The sequence below is a fragment of the Neofelis nebulosa genome, chromosome 3, assembly GCF_028018385.1.
Source record: "Neofelis nebulosa isolate mNeoNeb1 chromosome 3, mNeoNeb1.pri, whole genome shotgun sequence".
Taxonomy (NCBI): Eukaryota; Metazoa; Chordata; class Mammalia; order Carnivora; family Felidae; genus Neofelis; species Neofelis nebulosa.
Genome location: NC_080784.1, coordinates 18113785 through 18135471, shown reverse-complemented (window position 1 = coordinate 18135471; position 21687 = coordinate 18113785). Strand labels below are relative to the sequence as shown.

Here is a 21687-nt window from a genome sequence, read left to right as displayed (position 1 = left end):
TGGCACCTGTCAAAGGCTGGATGGGAACAAGTTGTAAGGTACTTAGGACTCTGAAGATGATAGTAAGACGTTGGTGGGAAATAAGACTGTAATGGTTTGTTTACATACCTCGTATGTTTTCTGTAGTCCTTCTTGGTGGGGTGTTTGAGGGCCAAGTCCGGTGTCGATTGGCCTGTCTTGGAAGAGTTTTTCAGTTCCGTGTTAAAAGCTGTGTTACTGGCTGCTGGTTATTGAACCAAAACTTAAAACCATGTTGGTGATGATACCGCAAAACATAGTGCTTGCTTCTAGTTCTCTTTAATTTTCTTTCTTTTTCCTAAAGATCATCTGAAAACTGATCCAAAGGAAATGTTTAGGGAGGTTAAAATTAAATAGTAATTGTAAATTTTGTTTTTATTTTGAGAGTGTGAGCAGGTAAATCATGCACTTGATTTTTTTTCATTTTTGTTTTCTTTTTAAGCTTGTGTATTTTGATGGGGGTGGGGGGCAGGGGCAGAGAGACGGAGAGAGAGAATCCCAAGTAGGCTCTGCACTGACAGTGCAGACTCGAGGCTCGAACTCACAAACCCGTGAGATCGTGACCTGAGCCGAAACCCAGGGGCAGATGCTTAACCTAACCGCCTGAGCCACCCAGGTGCCCCAATCATGTACTTAAGGAGAAACAGCTACTTGACTTAAATACTCTTGATGAGTACTATTAGGATATAGTCACTTATTTATTTATTTATTTATTTATTTATTTATTTATTTATCAACGTTTTATTTGTTTTTGAGCCAGAGAGAGACAGAGCATGAACAGGGGAGGGGCAGAGAGCGAGGGAGACACAGAATCTGAAACAGGCTGCAGGCTCTGAGTGGTCAGCACAGAACCCGACGCGGGGCTCGAACTCACGGGCTGTGAGATCATGACCTGAGCCAAAGTCGGATGTTTAACCGACTGAGCCACCCAGGAGCCCCTATAGTCACATTTTTATAAACAACAGATTTATACTCACCAAGCTTTAAAAACAAAATGAGTCCCACAAAAACCTGCAGTATACTTCAATATTTTTAAAAATGCATTTCAGTGATTAATTTTGGAGGATGTGGTGAGGGAGCTATTCCTAGGGTTATTGCTTTGAACGTACACACCAAAATAATAGTGGACATCTGATTTCGGGATGAAATTGCGCATATGGAAGCATTCACCAGTCCTCAAGACCTCAGGTTGTTATTTATGTTCTTTTTACTGAAAATCTTATGGAATAAGTGGGTTTGGAATGACAGTTTTTATGTCCGCCCTGCTGAATGTGGAGGACTCCTGTGCAGGAACAGGGTCCAACAGAACAAAAGGGCGACGGCTAGTATGAAGAGGCACGTGACTTTGCACATATTTTAAACTGATGATTTTTAATGCGGTATGTGGAGATGTGATTTTTAAGGGTAGAGAGTGGATGTTTTTCCTAAGAGGACTCTTTATTGAAAAGCAGAATCTCCCTGTAGCTCCTCCGTGATTCAAAAAGATGTTGCTGATAGTTTGCCATTTTGGCGACATGCGCATTACAGCTGTGGCAGCCCTGGGACAGGCAGCGTGGTGAGGGGAGAGGCGGGGCTCCTGCTGTGCCTCCTCCTTAGCCCCCCGCCTGCTGCCGGGGTCCCTGTCTGAATGGGACACGTCGCCTTGCCTCCTGTTGTCAGGAGAGGAGATGGTGTGCGTCCTAGTGCTGGGTGAGATGCAAAATACAGGTTTATGCAAAATACAGGGTATCCTCAGTTAGGAGGAAGGTAGTCGCTTTTTATGTAGTTCTATTTTTAAAAACTTCTGTTGACCTGTTTTCCCTTTCACACACAGGTTACCGTGACAGACAATGGTAGCCCCCCCAAGTCAACCATTGCAAGAGTAATTGTGAAAATCCTTGATGAAAACGACAACAAACCCCAGTTCCTACAAAAGTTCTACAAAATCAGACTCCCAGAGCGGGAAAGACCAGAACGAGAAAGAAACTCCAAGCGCGAGCCCATCTATCGTGTTATCGCTACAGACAAAGACGAAGGTCCCAATGCAGAGATCTCTTACAGCATTGAAGATGGAAACGAGCATGGCAAATTTTTCATTGAGCCAAAAACCGGAGTGGTTTCGTCCAAGAAGTTCTCTGGAGCTGGAGAATATGATATCCTTTCAGTGAGTTAAGATCTGGTCTTTGAATTTCTCACATACTTTGACTGTTAATCTGGTCTCACATCACTTCTCTTGTAACTTTTTCTTTCTTCAATAAGTAGCCTCAGTGTTTGTGACCTGACTTTGGGAAATGTGGCTTAGGTTGTCCTCTTCAGCTGTCACTCCAGTTACTACTTACATTGACTGTGGCATGAAGAGGTTGCTCTTTTTTTTTTTTTTTTTTTTTTTAATGTTTGTTTAATTTTGAGAGAGAGAGAGAGAGACTGTGTGAGCAGGGGAGGGGCAGAGAGGGGGGGAGACCCAGAACCGAAGCAAGCTCCGGGCTCTGAGCTGTCAGCACAGAGCCCGACGTCGGGCGCGAACTCCCAGACCACGAGATCCTGACCTGAGCTGAAGTCGGATGCTGAACACCGACTGAGCCACCCAGACTCCCTGAGAGGTTGCTCTTTTTAATCAAACGTTAAACATGGGGAATACACAGATATAGATACTGTTTGAAATTAACTTAGTTTAAGACCAAACTGATCTGTGCTTCACTTACGGGTGTAACTTCTAATTTGCTCCTTTTATCCCCTCTGCTTACATTTTATAGATTAAGGCAGTTGATAATGGTCGGCCCCAAAAGTCATCAACCACGCGACTCCACATTGAATGGATTTCCAAGCCCAAACCGTCCCTGGAGCCAATTTCATTTGAAGAACCGTTTTTTACCTTTACTGTCATGGAAAGTGACCCGGTTGCTCACATGATTGGAGTGATATCTGTGGAGCCCCCTGGCACGCCTCTTTGGTTTGATATCATTGGTAAGCGTGGCTCAGAGTTTTCATTGTCCGTGTGTGGGTTACACTGAGGAGAACGTGTCTTTGATTTATTTCTGTCTTTGAGAACCTGTCTCTTTTTCTGATTTTTGTGTCCATCTCAGGACTTAAAATTGGGAGCAAGAGCCAGAAGTGGGGAATTTGTCTTAAATTGCAGTATTTTGATTGCAAATGTGTTACAATATCCAGCACGTACTCACCTTGTTTAAAATAGGTGCTGTGTATCATGAACCTAAAAATAAGGTTTTCAGAAGTGCATCAAAGAGTTAGAAATCTGAATGTTTTTGGTTCAGAAGCACAGCTTCTTGATTTTCCTTCTTGATACATAACATGGCACATGGCTATTTTTAGTGAATATGGTTTGGATGCTTAAAATAACTGCCTGCTTGACTGTCTCAGGTCAGTCAGTACTTTATAGGGAATAAGCTTACAAATTTTATTTGTATGACTTAACAATGATAGTGCCAACTATGGCCTTTTTAAGTTTGACTTACCGCACTTTGGGAATGTGGGAAGCAGGGTTCACTAGATGAAATAACCCTGTAATAAAAATGACATGCCTAGGTCAGTTTTCCTTTTTCTCGGCCATTTAGTTTAGACCTGGAACGTGTTACCTTATTCTGACATACTTAAAAAAAGAAATTCGCATTAAACTTTGACATCTTAGGTTTTTAAGTGCTGTTTCTTCACGTTACCTTAATCACAAAGATACTTAAAAGCAAAAGTACGTATTGCAACTCCTCTCCAGTTGGATCTTTACATTCCTTTCTCCCCTCTTCTGTCCTTTAGCCACCCTCCGTACCCCAAATGCTACTTCAGTGGGTTGAAGCCGATGGGACTAGGCTGCCAGGGCCACAGGGCGAGGGGGGTACAGGCTTTTACCTCTTTAATTTTCCACACTAGACTGTTAACCTGTTTTCCCAGTTTGGGTCATTGTATGAAATTGTTGATGTCATCAACACCTATGAAACTGTTATTTTTATTTATTTATTTATTGATTGATTGATTTAATTTATTTTTTTAATTTTTTTTTTTTTAACGTTTATTTATTTTTGAGACAGAGAGAGACAGAGCATGAACAGGGGAGGGGCAGAGAGAGAGGGAGACACAGAATCGGAAACAGGCTCCAGGCTCCGAGCCGTCAGCACAGAGCCTGACGCGGGGCTCAAACTCACGGACCGCGAGATCATGACCTGAGCCGAAGTCGGCCGCTTAACCGACTGAGCCACCCAGGCGCCCCTTTATTTATTTTTTTAAGTTTATTTATTGATTCTGAGAGAGAGAGCCAGCAGCAGGGGGAGGGCAGAGAGAGGGAGAGAGAATCCCACGCAGGCTCCACACCGTTAGCGCAAAGCCCGACGTGGGGCTCCAGCTCCCGAGCTGTGACGTCATGACTGAGCTGAAAACCCAAGAGCCGGACACTTCGCCGCCCCAGCCACACAGGCCCCCCAGCCGTTACTTTAGTTTTAAAGAAAAGGATTATTTTTGTAATTAACTGCGGTCAAAATAGTGTGAGTGCTGTCTGTTAACTCCTGTCACGCTTGCAGACGAGCAGGCTGTGCCGTGTGTAACTTCCCCGTGTAACACTGACTGCACTTGGAACTGGTTTGATTGACTGCTCCTCCTTGTTCTGTGCTTGCCTCCCACGCTCGCTTGCTTCTGTTTGGCTGTGCCAGGCGACACACTTGCTAGAGAAGCGTTTCACGTCTTGCAGGTGACTTGTGACCTGAACTGTACAGCAGAAGGTATCTGCTGAGATCACATAATTTGCCTCAGATTATGCGATCTAAGATCAAAGCGTCAGTTTTTAAAGCTTTGTTTCATGTCCAGTGACTCTCTCATTGCCCTCTGTTTCCATGGTGTGCGCATGGTCACCCATCCCAGCTGCAGACATGCTGACTTCTGATACATCTCCAGATCATCCTTAGTTTTAGGTTGAGCTTAAGATTGTGGCTTTTCTGTGTGTTTCGTTTTGCTTTCTGGTGCGTTTTGTAATAGAACATCATCATGACGTTAAGTCTTTATTTTCATTCCATTTCGCTTCATTGATAAAAGTATCTCCAGTGCAGTGGATTTGAAAAGAGTTTTATCTAGGATATAATTGGGAATGCATTTGGATAATGCTCGTAGCACAGAAACTTTTGCTTCCTTAAGCTTTGTGTTTGGCAACAATGGGGAAAGTTTCTTTTCGAGTATGTAGGAGCCAGGACTAATTGACATTAACTGCCATTATTTTTTCCAGAGTTAACATTTGTTTTGAATAGTTAATTTATTAGGGCAGTTCGTTCAAGTGTCATAATTTTTGTGTGTGTAATTAAACGTTTAAATAGCCGATTTTTGTTAGTAAGTGATGCTTTATATAGCTACTGAGGTATATAAATTAAAGACCTATTCAGAACCCCTGAAAGAGCAAATCGAAAGTAATTCGTTGGCAATATTAGCAACATTTTTCTGTTTTCAGAGTTGCTTTCCTCTCAGTTATTAGCTTCCCTTGAAATTAGAGAGCTCAACTTTGCATTAGTAAGCATTGTCTTTCTAATTGGCCCATCTTTTCTTGTGTTGCAAAATGAAAGCTCCTTGGAATCACCTTGATCAATATCAGAAGTGTTTTGTTTTTTTCTCCCCCCTGTCATTCACAAGTAGAAAGCCACAAAATGACAGAATTTCATCCTATGACCTACCTGTTGTTACTCTTCTGTATGTCCTAATTTAACCTAGGTGGCAACTATGACAGTCACTTTGATGTTGACAAGGGCACCGGAACGATCGTTGTTGCCAAACCTCTTGATGCAGAACAGAAATCAAACTATAACCTCACAGTCGAAGCCACAGACGGAACCACCGCCATACTTACACAGGTAGGTAACTTACTGAGGATGCATTTATCAGAGGAAGATTAGTATGACCTTCTGATATTCGGGGTCCGGGGGTGGTATGGGCAGTTGATTCTGCCCTCGGAGGCTCACAGAGTTACTGTGTTGTTAGAGTTTCCACATATGCACACCAAGGCTTTGTATTTAGGGAAAGAAAATTAACTGCACATCTCAGTTTAGGTTTGGCATGTAATTACCCAGTTTTGGAAATTTTGCAAGAAGACTTAAAAAGCCCGCTTTTAATTAATCAAAATCTTTCAATTTTTTGCTGATTTTGAACAATATTAATATAAAATTTATAACTCTTGAGGATGAATTCTCCGAGTCCTTTTCATTAAAGCTCATTAAAGTGATTGATTATGTCTTAAATCCCTTTTCTCAATTCCCCCACCTTGGCTACTTTAGGGCTGTATAAAATGGTGAAATTGTTGTCATAATTCACTTAACATCTTTATTTGTTCCTATCTGATGATTAAGAGATGGTCAGATTACTGGGAATTCAAATTGAAATGGCAAAAATCCTATAAATTAAGTCTAAATTCTCTTTGATTCTCATTGTGGACTGTTAGAGAATTTGTTAAACACTCGTTATATGGCAGGTTTCTTCTAGAAGCTAAATACTAGGAAACAAAATCCTGCACCTTTGGAGCTTACCTTAGGATTGTAGAAGCTAAGATTTATGTATAATCTGCTGTACTCTGAAAGAAGAGGAAATTAAATACTGAATAAAATGCTCCTGGATTCCAGTTTTTTATCTTTATTATTTTTTTAATGTTTATTTTTGAGAGGGGAAAAAGGGCATGCGCACGTTTGAGCAGGGGAGGGGCAGAGAGAGAGGGAGACACAGAATCTGAAGGAGGCTCCAGGCTCCGAGCTGTCAGGATAGAGCCCAATGCAGGGCTCAAAGTCACAAACTCTGAGATCCGTGACCTGAGCTAAAGTTGGAGCTTAACCAACTGAGCCACCCAGGCTCCTCAACCAATTTTTTTTTTTTATCTTAAATTATACTAATTTAAATCTGATATGAGACAGCCATCTGTCAAATCATCTCGTAGGATTGAAGACTAAAAGTCTGAGATGTCTTTTCAACGAATAAGTGAGTAGATAATTTAGAGCCAGTTATGAAAAGGCCTTATTTGTTTCTCTAAATGCTTGTGATTTTTAGTGTATTTGCAACTGACATATGTACCATGCTTTGGGGTCATTTTGAGATTGTCATGTAAACGTTTTAGCACAGTATTAAAATTTCATTTTTGTCAGTAACTGTTCCCATTATAGAAGTTAGGCTTTAGAGCATGAACATGAGAATAAAAATATCAAGAATTGTAATAAATTTAACAGGATAAATTTTGAAAGGCTCAAAGAGTATAACTTTATGTGGACCAGCTCAAATAATCAACTAGCCAGAAATCTAGCAAAAGGAACTAAATGGCTCTCTGTGCCAGGCGTTCTCATTAATGAAGATGCTCTGTTTACCTGTAGGATTTACTACTTACTACATAGGTGAGTAATTAGCAGAGGGCTCCTCCCCCAATAATTGTAGTGTTAGCTAGGACAGTCATAAGCTTAGTGTGAAATGTGGTGCAGGTTGATTGAAATATCGCATAGATCCTGGCAAATAGATTCTAGTGTTTTGAGGGATGCAGAATGTCTTCAGTTTCAATCTTTCATTTATACTTCTGTAAGTTATTTTGAGTCATTTTCAGGGGGTCTTGATAATATTCTAATGAAATTGCTGGCGGGGAGAGGTAGTCAGAATATTAGTGGTTACAGAGCCCACGCTGACCTGTTAAAGTGTGACACAGAGGGGACGCAGTAATTAGGTTTACGTTTCCATGTGGGGCGGATGACAGGGAGATAGGAGTATGAGTGAGAACACAGCAGCAGATACCATCTAAAGAGCATCACCGAGATCAGAACCAGGTTGATAAAGGTACCAGAAACACAGCCCAGTAGATTCAGGTTTGTAGGTAAAAGTCCGGAACCAACAGAGTGAGTTTTGCTGCACTGAGGTCAATAGCCAAGGGCAAATCGGAGATTTGGGGATTTGGGGGAGATTTGGAGATGTGGGGTTAAGCCATAGTGAGTGCATCATCAGCAGAGGTGGGTGGTGGTGGGGGGCGGGTCACAGTGTAACCCCCAGTACCTTCTGGAAACATCACTGCTCCATGTTTTCCTGTCCTGCCATTTTCCACTTAGGATGCTGATGGGTATTGATTCAAGTCACTTTGCTTTATCTGGTGTCTCGAGGTAACTTACGAAATCCAGTTAAGGCTTTTCTTTTCTTCAAAACAGCTTTGCTTTCATGTTTTCTTACGGTTTCTTTCAAGCATCGGTCAACATGATGCTCAGGTCATTTGGTTGAATCTCTTAACCCTATCCATTAGCAAGTGGCTAAAACCTTTTGTGTTTCCCTTTTCTTATCTGGAAACTGGGCATCGTGATTTTGTCCTCACAGGCACTTCTGAGGGGTGAGTGAGGTAGCACACGGGGTGTTTGTGCTTGAAGCCCCTGGAACCAGTTGCCCTTGTGCGCCCACAGAGCACTCGCTATTGCGTATCAGCACTGGTTTGGACTCTTTTCCCCACTTGACACGTGAGTCACCTCCCTGTCCCCATTCTCCATGCCTGCGATTCATCTTGCTCTGCTAGAATGGTCTGCCAGTTGAGAAGAGGAGGTAAAGGTGAATTTCCTCCGAACAAATAGTTCAAAGCACACGGGAGTTTTTGTTCTCAAGGCTCTGCATACTGGATCCTCCCTTCTCCCTTCTCCTTTACCATCTCTTAGTTCGATGTCCTCCTCTCCAGTCTCCAGAAGCTAGGATGTGTGATGCTACTACTTGCCTTCACGTCTGACCGAGGCGTCCCCCCCAATCCCAGTATACATTGATCATCTACGCAAGCCAAGGCTTACCTCCTCCTTAAAAGCTTTCAAATGTCCCACACCATCCCTGGGCTCCTAAAAAGTTACTTGATAACTTACCTGATAATATGTGGCTTCGTATGCGTAAGACATTTCATGCGGAGGTTGAAAGCTACCCAGGGCAGAGGCTGTTGCACATATATTTGCCCCCCAGTGTTGTGTAGGTGAGTGCCGAGTGTATAAGGGCCCTGCGGCCCTGTTTCAGTGGAGTTGCTGTATCAAAAATGGTTGTTACTGGGGCACCTGGGTGGCTCAGTTGGTTAAGCGTCCGACTCCGGCTCAGGTCATGATCTCACAGTTCCTGGGTTCAAGCCCTGTGTCAGGCTCTGTGCCGACAGCTTGGAGCCTGGAACCTGCTTCAGATTCTGTCTGTCTGTCTCTCTCTCTCTCTCTCTCTCTCTCTCTCTCTGCCCCGCCCCCCTTGTACTCTGTCTCTGTTTTTCTCTCAAAAGTAAATAAACATTAAAAAAAAATTTTTTTTAAAAAGGTTGTTACTTTAGCTCTTCTATTTAGTTGTGATTAATTGACTTTAGAGCCAAAGTACCTCTGCCCAACACTAACTTCGTTAGAAAAATAATACATAAATTTATAGTGGAAATGAATATATAATGGTTTAACTTAGAGAAATTATAACCATCTCTTTTGGATCATCACTGACCTTTTAAAAATGGTCTGTAATTTTCAATGTTTACATAACTTTCACATAAAATCTTTCTGTGGTTTAGTGAATGCATATCTTAAGTATATAAAGTTTAATGTTACAAGTCCATCAGTGATGTTGTAGGGTTTTATGAGAGCACTGGTGTAGTTTCCATGGAAAGACCTCTAGTTCACATTCCTGCACCAGTGTGCTTAATAAAAACCTCTGCATTCCCGGGACTTTGTCCTACTGTGCCATTTGGACTAGTGAACCTCTTTATGAAGCTCAGATTTCTTGTTCGTAACTAAACCATCTTATTATAATTGGTACTGATTTGCACTATGCCTTATCCACACACATCTTTTCAATCTGAAAAGTAATCCTCTTACTGTTAAAGTAAAAAAAAAATATTTTTAATTCAGCTTAGGACTAAGTTTTTTTAATATTGGCTTTTTTTCCCTCTAAGGTTTTTATTCTAGGATGACTTTTTTTTTTTTTCCCCCCCAGAGAAAGAGTGCGAGAGTATAAGTGGGGCAGAGAAAGAGGGAGAGAGAATCCCAAGCAGGTCCCATGCCCACGGCAGAGCCCACAGGGCTCGATCCCATGACCGTGAGATCATGACCCAAGCTGAAGTCAAGAGTCAGATATATAACAGACTGGACCACCTAGGTGCCCCTGTGCTGACATATTTAAGAGAGTGTATCTTTTCAGTGTCCTTAAATTTTTTTTAGGAAATGAATGTGTTTCCTATTTATATGTAAGTTTTATGGTCACAAAAATGTAATGAAGATTTTAAAGCACATTTCTAATTTATCAATAGCAATTTGGAGTCCTAAAGATTAGAATGAGAAATTTAAATACTAGGAATCATCTAAAAAATAAATAGATCAACACAGTAATCATCTAGTATCGTACTCTCCTCATTAGTGTGGTGGTTGCAGATTCAAATCTGATACAAGAAATTAGCCTTCTGTAAATCGTGCTGAAGTAAATTCTTGGTTACTCTTCCATGAGTACTCTAGAAATATCTCTCTAGTGGTGACCTAAGAGAATTAAGTATTCAGTCAGAAAGAAGTGTGTGAAAGGTGTTACATATGCCCTCCAAAGTTACTCTCAAGAATTTAGAGAGGTGTTCATTATCTTGCTCATACAGGTAAGAAGCAATGAAAAGTTTTAAGGATTTTTTTTTTTTATTCTAGGTTTTTGTTTTTATTTCCCAATTTTGTATTTTATTTTGCTAAATCCGTTTTTTTCCCCATTGTGCACCTGATTTTTCCCCTTGATTCTATAAATATTAAAATATTATAATTAGGGATATTATAATGGGTCTTTTTGGTCATTATAGGTATTCATCAAAGTAATAGATACAAATGACCATCGTCCTCAATTTTCTACATCAAAATATGAAGTTGTTATTCCTGAAGACACAGTGCCAGAAACAGAAATTCTACAAATCAGTGCTGTGGATAAGGATGAAAAAAACAAGCTCATCTATACACTGCAGAGCAGCATTGATCCATTGAGTCTCAAGAAATTTCGTCTTGATCCTGCGACAGGCTCTCTCTATACTTCTGAAACACTTGATCATGAAGCCATCCACCAACATGTTCTTACCGTCATGGTACGGCTTTCTGCTCATCCTTTGGCCAGTATTTGGTTTCTGAAAGGTTTCCTGTGTTTAAGAGTGATTTTTAATCCCATATAGGGGGACCCCCCCCCCTACACACACACACACACACACACACACACAGGAATGATAATGTATTGAATCTTTCAGGTACGGGATCAAGATGTTCCTGTGAAGCGCAACTTTGCACGGATTATTGTCAATGTCAGTGACACCAATGACCATGCCCCCTGGTTCACAAGTTCCTCCTATGAAGGGAGGGTTTATGAATCTGCAGCTATTGGCTCAGTAGTGTTGCAGGTTACAGCTCTGGACAAGGACAAAGGGAAGAACGCTGAAGTGCTGTACTCGATCGAATCAGGTAATTTTGGAGCCCTCAGTATGTTAACTTTAAAAAGTACATTTCTTTTCTAAAATTCCACATTTAGAAACATTTCTGTGTGTCACTGTAAAAATGGCTTAAATTGATCTTCAGCTACCATTTTACATATTAGGAGAAAGAAGCCTCTTTAGAAAGCAAGGTGAGACTCGTGAGACTCCTACATTCCAGTAAAGAGATTCACATTCTTAGCGTGATTCAAGGCTCTGAGAAGTCTTGCAGTGAAGAAAACCGGTCCAGTTCCTTATTTCCACAATGTTGTAACCATTCGACATTTTCCTCCATAAGACTTGTTAACTATGAAACATTGTTAGGAAACCACTGGCCTTAGTAATTTAACTTTTAGCCAGGGAGTATTTTCTCTTGGGCAGAGCAGGAAATTCCACGACAAGAGTGCTGGTGTCCTGCCTCTGCTTACCCCTTCCAGGGTTAGTTTTTCTGCCCTTGTCATCCACCTTTTACAGTTGAGTTTCCTTCATGGAATTGGGTTGTTGCAGTAGGGCCCAGCGTGGCGATTTGGACTGGAAATGTTGAAAAGCCCAAGGAGCCTGCTGGAATTGGGCAAGGAAGGCCAACTGAACTGTCGGTGTGGACCTTTCTTCTAGGTGTGGCAGGGCAAGAGATCCAGGGTCTTGCCGGCGAACACAAGGAGGATCACCCAGAAATAGTTGTACCAAAGTGAAATATTTTGTTCTCTGTCTCTTTTATGATGCTATTCGGTCTTTCATTTATTTATTCCATGGGTGCCGTGCTAGGAACTTGATAGGTAGAGGCTATCACTGCTCCACAAATGTATGTTCATGGCAAAGGAAAGCCCCTGATTGACACAGGGATCTGCTTTAGGGCATATGTTTTGTACTGTCAGAATTTATCTTGCTTTGGAACTTTCCCTCCTTATGCCAAATACAATGAGTAAGTGATTAAGTATCAAGAAGGCAGCTTCCATTTTTTCCATATTTCTCAAGGTCATTGTTACTACAAAGAATATAGTCTCTTTCATTCTTCTCACTCTTTTATAACTCTGTTCCTCTGCATATTTAGAAATTATGCATTTCCTAGACATTGGTATTGGTGTAGAGGTATGAATTGACTATAGGTCATATAATCAAAAGCTGGGTACATGGAGAATAATTTTTTAAAAAATGTGTTTCATGTGGTTAAACTACTTTTACTTCTTAGTATTTTTGAAGCTTCATCTGTTTCCCTGAAAATAACCAAATTTAGTCCATTACTTTCAAATAAGATCTTATGTGCTGCTCGTAGTTCAAGGTTAAAAATGTAGTGAGTGCCTTGAACAAAGATGAAGGTTTTTCCACGGGGTCAGAACTTTCGTTGTTAAAAAAACAGTGCATTCCCTTTGTGCATGCCTGCTCACTTCAGTAAAATAATTTTCTCACAGACAAACCGCCTGGGTTTGTGTAGGAGAAAATGTTCAACTTTCCCCTTAGCTTTCACATAATTTTCAACAACTGGGTGGTTAAAGTACGATTCTTGGTGCCTCACTAAAGGCATGTGCATTCTTTAAATGCTTGCGATGACTGATGGGATTAGTAATTTGGTATTCCAAGAATGAACTGTATCTCCACTCAAACAGTAGATAATACCAAGGGCCTATTTCAGTGTAGCATTTGAACTTCTTAGAAGATAATTTTTATAGATTTGGTAATGTAAAAAGTGTGCTCAAAAATTGTAGGCAGCACCTACTGTTAAAATGCAGAAGAGTGTGTGTGTGAATCTGTTGGGATAGGTGGAAATGTAAAGTGGTCATAATACCTTTCATTTAAGTTACTCATATTCACCTTCTCATTTGTCAGGTTACATTTAATAAAGTTCAGAAAACGAGTTACAAATTCAGGCTGTAATACTGCATGTTTAATTAGCAGCAATTCATTGAGCAAAAAGTTTGGTCTCATTAGGAGCCTTCAGGGAAAAAGGAATTAATTAAAGGATATTTTCAGTAACAACTGACTTAACGTGTTCAGAGACATCAGCGCCCTATTCTGGACCGTGTAGTGTGTGTGTGTGTGTGTGTGTGTGTGTGTGTGTGTTTAAAGTAGATTATTTGTAACTTCCAAACTGTCATAATGCCTGGAAATAGAAGATACTCTGTAAATATCCTTATTGACTAGAATTGATTTTCTTCCTCACACTTAGGTTAAACAGAAGTGCAATTGCAACTGTACGTTTCACACTTGAGGCTGCCAATCCTGTTGGGCAGTCGGCGCTTTACTGAGGGTCCACAGCATGTCCACCATTGGAAGAAAGAGATTTCTGTGCATAGCTCTCTGACATTTCTTTTGGGGTGTATGTGTGTAATACAGTCATAGCTAATGTGCCCAAATTCACACGTTTGTCCAGATAATTGCCTACTTCAGACACAACGATCTAGGGCTACACGGAAATCACCAACATCTCCAGCTAAAGTGAATGACTTAAGCCCCCAACGTAGTAAAGAGTTCCACCACTGCCCTATTAATTTCTTGACAAATAACATGCGTGTATTTCTGCATGTTTAAGCCACTCAGCTGCCCTGCAGTGTTTTTCCACATAAGTATGTTGCTTTCCCATCTGCAAATCTGATGATTCCTTCCATACTGTATATGTATGTCGGAAACCCACTGTTAAGTGGCTAGCTGGGTTCCTGTTTAACCTTCCTGTTAAGATACTTCTGGTAGTAATGTTTCTGAATTTTATATACTGATTAAAAATTTTTTTTAATGTTTATTTATTTTTGAGAAAGCTTGAGTGGGGGAGGAGCAGAGAGAGAGTGAAGCACAGAATCCGAAGCAGGCTCCAGGCTCTGAGCTGTCAGCACAGAGCCTGACGTGGGGCTCGAACTCACAAACCGTGAGATCATGACCTGAGCCGAAGCTGGACGCTCTACCACCTGAGCCACCCAGGCGCCCCTATATACTGATGAGAATTTTTATCAGAAATTTCCATTTAGTATGTGTTGCTTTTGTCAAAATGTACTTCAGAATATACTGCTTAATCTAACACGTGGTTGTTGGTAGTGATAGAAGTAAACTGCAGAAAAACAGAACCAAGTAAAAATATAAATATGGTGCTTTGATGAATGTATTAATATTTTTCAGGCTTCTGGTCTACTTATTTGGTATTTAATTTATCTTTCCATCCATGCATAGAAGTTGTGTCATTCATCAAATATTTACATAGGACATAGGATATGTCTCTGTGTGTCAGGCATTCTTTTTAGGCACAGGTGATAAAAGAATGTATAAAACAAGCCATGCTTAAATTGGGCTTACATTCTAGTGGAAGAACGGATAAGAAGGTTGCAATATGTGTTATAAAGAAAAAACAGGATAAGAGAATAAAACAGCCATTCTGATTAGGGAGGTAAAGGAAGCCTTCACCACATTCTCTAAGCAGAAGGGCATTTGGGTAAAACCTGGATGGATGGATGGATGGATGGATGGATGGATGGATGGATGGATGGATGGGTGGGTGGATGGATGGGTGGATGGATGGATGGATGGATGGAGAAGCAATGATAATAGCTGGGGAAGACTGTTCTAGAAAGAACCCACCAAATACAGTCATCCTGAGATGAGAATGTTCTGGCAGGGATGAGGCATGAAGAGCCAGCAAGGCTGGGAGGGCAGGGAGCGCATTGTGTGGAAAGTAGAGTGTTCTAATACCACCAGCTTGTTTCACTGCAGAGAAAATCTATTCATTCCTCCATGTTGGGCCTTGCATGTTTGAAGCTTTAAGATTTCACTACACAAGATAAGAGAAATGCCAAAGAGAGGATTGAATATAAAATATGTTAGGTCGGCTGCTTCTTTAGTACAGACTTAGGGAAAGCCCAAGGGGTGGGGATGCAGACCACTGTACAAAGGTTTTCTCAGTCTCCATATTAGTCCAGGCAAACAGTCAGTATTGGAAGGCCTGGGTGGCGCCCAGGTAGGGTGAGAAAGGTCCCTGGAGTTCTGGTGACTGACTAAAGCACAGTGAGAGAATCTGGGATTGTTGACTCATACATGCGGACAGGCAGAAGTTAGGGTCTGTGAGGCGTGGCAAAGGCCTCACGGCTCACCCATTCATGGGCAAGGGTTCAGCTTGGAACTTGGGGCTTGTAGAGAAGAGAGCCCGGCCTCTGCCCTGTTGTAGACTATTCCTCATGGCCATGGGGCCGAGATGTGGAACTGGGCAGGCTTAATGAAAACCAGACCCGGTCTGGCCTCAGAAAAAATTATATTACGGATTTTGGGAAAAAGTATTAAAGAAAGGAAATGAAGGCTGTCGGGGAAGTGTTTACTAGTAATGATGTGGAGAAAGGAGTGCTTGGTTAATCCCCCGTTGCCAAATCGCACTAAGTGATTCTGGCCTATGAAGGGCCACACGTGGTTGCAAACCTAGACGAAAACAGAACTTGAAAAAAAACAGTTAAGTGGCAAGTCAGGTTTGTTTTGGGGAAGTGGGATAGTTCATTTGGGGAAAATAAACTCAGTTCCGTGAGGGGGATGATGGATTCGGGACTCATGGAGGTGAAACAGAACGGAGACGGAGTGTGTGTAGGTGCATCCATTCTGAGGACCCTCACACTGCTGTAATCTATCCAAAGAGATCGTAAACTGCTAGACCTCAGTAAGCTGCCAGTGTCTTCAGAAAGATTTCAGTTGATGATACAAAACCTGGACTATTGTGGAGTTGCATTTGCAGCAAAAGGCACCTACAGTATAGCTGGAAAAGGCCCAAAGCGAACAAGTAAAGCCGTCTATTTTAGAGTTTATCTGTCAGCACTGTTGACACTTGGGAGCAAAAAATCCTTTGTTGTGGGGCTGCCCTGTGCATTGTACGATGTTTAACAGCATACTGGATCTCTATCCAATGAAAGTTAGTAGCGCCCTCCCCCTCTACGTGGTGGTAACTCAAACTGTGTCTAGACATTGTTACACGTCCATCTAGACAAGATCGCCCCCAGTTGAGAACCACTGACGTAGAGGGTAGAGTGACCTGAAAAAGATTAAGAAGGGAATATTACAGAAATCTTCGAAAGCGACACAGTAGGGCAGGTAATGCACAAGAGCATTCAACAATTCCCTGAATATTTAAAATAAGGGGCAGCTCTCTCGAACCTTGTTAAATTTTCTTGGTGAATTGAAGTCTTCCTTTTCATAATGAGTAAGAGTCTTGAAAACTTGCAAGTGATAAATGCTGAAAGTAGAAGTATGTTCAAAGGATTTTTGAGGGACCGTTGGAAAATTATCAACTGCCTTACAAAAGGATAACCTTCTACAACATATTCCTGGTTCAGGTGATAGCAAGTGAGTTCTGGCTTTACCTAGAGTAATATTTCTTGTGTTTCTTGCTTTTCATAACTTACAAAACTCTAAATCAAAGTCTGCCTCATTTTAGGTGGATAAAAATGAAGTGAGTTCTATTCAAATGTTGAGAACCCCTGAATTTCTGTATAATTGCAGAATAATCACTTTTAAAGATTAAAAAAAAAAAGTTTGTGTATCTCCAGCTATTACTTGTATTGGTGCTTGCATTTTTCTGTAACATGTTTTTACCCCCTCTCCTCCTAGGAAACATTGGAAATTCTTTTACCATTGATCCCATCTTGGGCTTAATAAAAACTGCCAGAGAATTAGATCGAAATAGCCAAGTGGAATATGACTTAATGGTGAAAGCTACCGATAAAGGGAATCCACCAATGAGTGAAATAACTTCTGTGCATGTCTTTGTGACAATTGCTGACAATGCCTCTCCTAAGTTTACATCAAAAGAATATTCTGTTGAAATCAGCGAAACTGTCGGCATTGGGAGTTTTGTCGGAATGGTTACAGCGCAGAGTCAGTCGTCAGTGGTATATGAAATAAAAGATGGAAATGTAGCTGATGCTTTTGATATTAATCCACATTCTGGAAGTATCGTCACTCAGAAAGCCCTGGATTTTGAAACGTTGCCCATTTACACATTGATAATACAAGGAACTAACATGGCTGGTTTGTCTACTAACACAAGTGTTTTAGTGCATCTACAGGATGAAAATGACAACTTGCCAGTCTTCATGCAGGCAGAATATACGGGACTCATTAGCGAATCAGCTTCAACTAACAGCGTGGTCCTAACAGACAAAAATGTCCCATTAGTGATTCGAGCAACTGATGCTGATAAAGAATCCAATGCTCTGCTTGTGTATCACATTGTTGAACCATCTATACACAAATATTTTGCTATCGACTCTACCACTGGTGCTATTCATACGGTACTGAGTTTGGACTATGAAGAAACAAGTACTTTTCACTTTACCGTACAAGTGCATGACATGGGGACACCACGTTTATTTGCTGAGTATGCAGCTAATGTGACTATACGTGTAATAGACATTAACGATTGCCCTCCTGTGTTCTCCAAATCATTATATGAAGCATCTCTTTTATTGCCAACGTACAGAGGAGTAAAAGTCATCACGGTAAATGCTACGGACGCTGATTCAAGTGCATTCTCACAGTTGATGTACTCTATCACCGAGGGCAACATTGGGGAGAAGTTTTTTATGGACTACAAGACTGGCACTATAACTGTACAAAACACAACTCAGCTAAGAAGCCGCTATGAGTTAACCGTTAGAGCTTCTGATGGCAGATTTGTAAGCTTCACCTCTGTAAAAATTAATGTGAAAGAAAGCAAAGAAAGTCAACTGAAGTTTACCCAAGATTTCTACTCTGCAGTAGTGAAAGAGAATTCCACCGAAGCCAGAACGTTAGCTGTCATTACTGCCATTGGGAACCCAATCAACGAGCCTTTGTTTTACCATATCCTCAACCCAGATCGCAGATTTAAAATAAGCCAGACTTCAGGAGTTCTGTCGACCACTGGCATACCATTTGATCGTGAACAGCAGGAGGCATTTGATGTGGTGGTAGAAGTGACCCAAGAACACAAGCCTTCAGCAGTGGCCCATGTCATTGTCAAGGTCAACATAGAAGACCAAAATGACAATGCACCAGTGTTTGTCAACCTTCCTTACTATGCTGTTGTTAAAGTGGATACCGTGGTGGGTCACATTATTCGCTACGTCACAGCCGTTGATAGAGACAGTGGTAGAAATGGAGAAGTGCATTACTACCTTAAAGAGCATCACGAGCATTTTCAGATCGGATCCTCAGGTGAAATTTCACTGAAAAAGCAGTTTGAACCTGACACCTTAAATAAAGAATATCTTGTCACAGTGGTTGCAAAAGACGGAGGAGACCCAGCGTTTTCGGCTGAAGTGATAGTTCCGATCACTGTTATGAATAAAGCCATGCCTGTGTTTGAAAAACCTTTCTACAGCGCAGAGGTTCCAGAGAATATCCAGATGCACAGTCCGGTTGTCCACGTACAAGCCAACAGTCCAGAAGGGTTGAAAGTGTTCTACAGCATCACGGATGGAGATCCTTTCAGCCAGTTTACTGTTAACTTCAACACTGGAGTTATAAATGTCATAGCCCCTCTGGACTTTGAGTCCCACCCGGCTTATAAACTGAGCATACGAGCAACCGACTCCTTGACCGGTGCTCATGCTGAAGTATTTGTTGACATTATAGTGGAAGACATCAATGATAACCCTCCTGTGTTTGGTCAGCAGTCTTATGCCGCAACCCTGTCCGAGGCAGCTGTCATCGGCACGTCTGTCGTTCAGGTTAGAGCGACAGATTCTGATTCAGAACCAAATAGGGGAATTTCATACCATATGTTTGGGAACCATAGCAAGAGTCATGATCATTTTCACATAGACAGCAGCACTGGCCTCATTTCGCTAGTCCGAACTTTGGATTACGAGCAGTCCCAGCAGCACAAGATTTTTGTAAGGGCTCTGGACGGTGGCATGCCCCCCCTGAGCAGTGATGTGGTTGTGACAGTGGATGTCACGGACCTCAATGACAATCCGCCACTGTTTGACCAACAGATTTATGAAGCCAAAATCAGCGAACACGCCATGCATGGGCATTTCGTGACCTGTGTGAAAGCATATGATGCAGACAGCTCAGACGTAGACAGGTTGGACTATTCCATTCTCTCTGGCAACGATCATAAGAATTTTGTCATTGACGGTGAAACGGGGATCGTCACGCTCTCAAACGTGCGCCGGCACACCTTGAAGCCATTTTATAGTCTTAACGTTTCTGTTTCTGATGGAGTTTTTAGGAGTTCAGCTCAGGTTCACGTAACTGTAATTGGAGGCAATCTGCACAGTCCTGTTTTTCTTCAGAGCGAGTATGAAGTGGAGTTAGCTGAAAATGCTCCCTTACACACGCTGGTGATCGAGGTCAAAGCAACTGATGGGGATTCTGGTATTTACGGTCACATCACTTACCATATTGTAAATGACTTTGCCAAAGACAGATTTTACACAAATGACAGAGGACAGATACTTACTTTGGAGAAACTTGATCGAGAAACTCCAGCAGAGAAAGTAATCTCAGTTCGTTTAATGGCTAAGGATGCCGGTGGAAAAGTTGCTTTCTGCACCATTAATGTCATCCTTACAGATGACAATGATAACGCACCCCAGTTTCGAGCAACCAAGTATGAAGTGGACATTGGGTCCAGTGCTCCCAAAGGGACATCCGTCATTAAAGTTCTTGCAAGTGATGCCGATGAGGGATCCAATGCTGATGTCACCTATGCCATTGAAGCAGATTCGGAAAGTGTCAAGGAGAATTTGGAAATTAACAAACTATCTGGCATAATTACTACAAAAGAAAGCTTAATTGGCTTAGAAAATGAGTTCTTCACTTTCTTCGTGAGAGCTGTGGATAGTGGGTCTCCGTCAAGGGAATCTGTGGTTCCTGTCTATGTTAAAATACTTCCACCAGAAATACAACTTCCAAAATTTTCGGAACCGTTTTATACCTATACGGTTTCAGAAGACATGCCTATTGGAACAGAGATAGACCTCATCCGAGCAGAACATAGTGGGACCGTTCTTTACAGCCTAATCAAAGGGAACACTCCTGAAAGTAACAGGGATGAGTTCTTTGTCATTGACAGACAGAGCGGCAGACTGAAACTTGAAAAGAGTCTTGATCATGAAACGACGAAGTGGTACCAGTTTTCCATACTTGCCAGGTGCGCTCATGAGGACTACGAGGTGGTGGCGTCTGTGGATGTTAGCATCCAAGTGAAAGATGCAAATGATAACAGCCCTGTGTTAGAGTCTAACCCATATGAGGCTTTTATTGTTGAAAACCTGCCAGCGGGGAGTAGAGTCATCCAGGCCAGGGCATCTGATCTGGATTCAGGAACCAACGGCCAAGTCATGTACAGTCTAGATCAGTCACAAAGTGTGGAAGTCATCGACTCTTTTGCCATTAACATGGAGACAGGCTGGATTACGACCCTCAAGGGACTTGACCATGAAGAGAGAGACCATTACCAGATTAAAGTGGTTGCATCAGATCACGGTGAAAAGGTCCAGCTCTCCTCCACGGCCATCGTGGATGTTACTGTCACCGACGTCAACGACAGCCCCCCACGATTCACGGCAGAGATATACAAAGGGACCGTGAGCGAAGATGACCCACCAGGTGGTGTCATCGCCATCCTGAGTACCACAGATGCCGATTCTGAAGAACTCAATAGACAAGTTACCTATTACATAACAGGTAAAACATTGAAGCAAAATGGTTTAAGCTAAAAATAAATCGGATTAGAGGTATAAATTTTGAAATACAGTAGTTTAGGGAGATCGGGAGTTAAAGGGATGATTTTAGTTAAGTAAGTCTAAAATAAGTAGCAGTAACATCTCTTAGGCTACATTGAAGAAGGCTAACAGTTGTCATTAGACTGTTTTTGTTTTGAATGTTGATTTTTGAGAGTGAGAGCGTGAAAGCGGGGGAGGGGCAGAAAGAGAGAGGATCTGAAGCAGGCTCCGGGCTCCGAGCTGTCAGCACAGAGCCCAACGTGAGGCTTGAACTCCCGAACCGTGAGATCATGACCCGAGCCGAAGTTGGAGTCTTAGCCAACTGAGCTACCCAGGCCCACTCCTAGACTGTTTTGTGATTTTTATGACTCATTCTGTTGAACTTAGCAAATGATAAATATGTATAACAACTATAGTTTCCATATAGGGTAACGTATTGTTTAGTAGGCTTTTATGTTTTCTTAGGCTTAATGCTGTGTTTCAGTACACATTTTAATGCCTTGATGTTTTGGTGGTGGTGGGAGTAACTGGGAAAGTTAATAAGCCAAATTTAAATGTAGTAATTTTTTAAAAAACCCTTAATTCTTTTAAACCATAACACTAAATGTA

The 21687-nt window shown here is 41.6% G+C and overlaps 1 protein-coding gene across 8 annotated transcripts in view; it reads left to right on the top strand.

The window, feature by feature from the left end:
* Positions 1-21687, top strand: part of FAT1 (FAT atypical cadherin 1) — a 135036-nt gene that overhangs the window by 85109 nt on the left and 28240 nt on the right. For all 8 annotated transcript variants that reach the window (XR_009258925.1, XM_058720023.1, XM_058720020.1 and 5 more), the window contains 6 exons: positions 1832-2161; positions 2751-2961; positions 5695-5834; positions 10757-11032; positions 11189-11399; positions 16973-21040. Coding sequence is in view for 7 of the 8 variants with exons in the window: in XM_058720023.1 (XP_058576006.1) it covers positions 1832-2161; positions 2751-2961; positions 5695-5834; positions 10757-11032; positions 11189-11399; positions 16973-21040 (5236 nt within the window). In the remaining variant the exon portion in view is untranslated. The remainder of the gene's footprint in view (positions 1-1831; positions 2162-2750; positions 2962-5694; positions 5835-10756; positions 11033-11188; positions 11400-16972; positions 21041-21687) is intronic.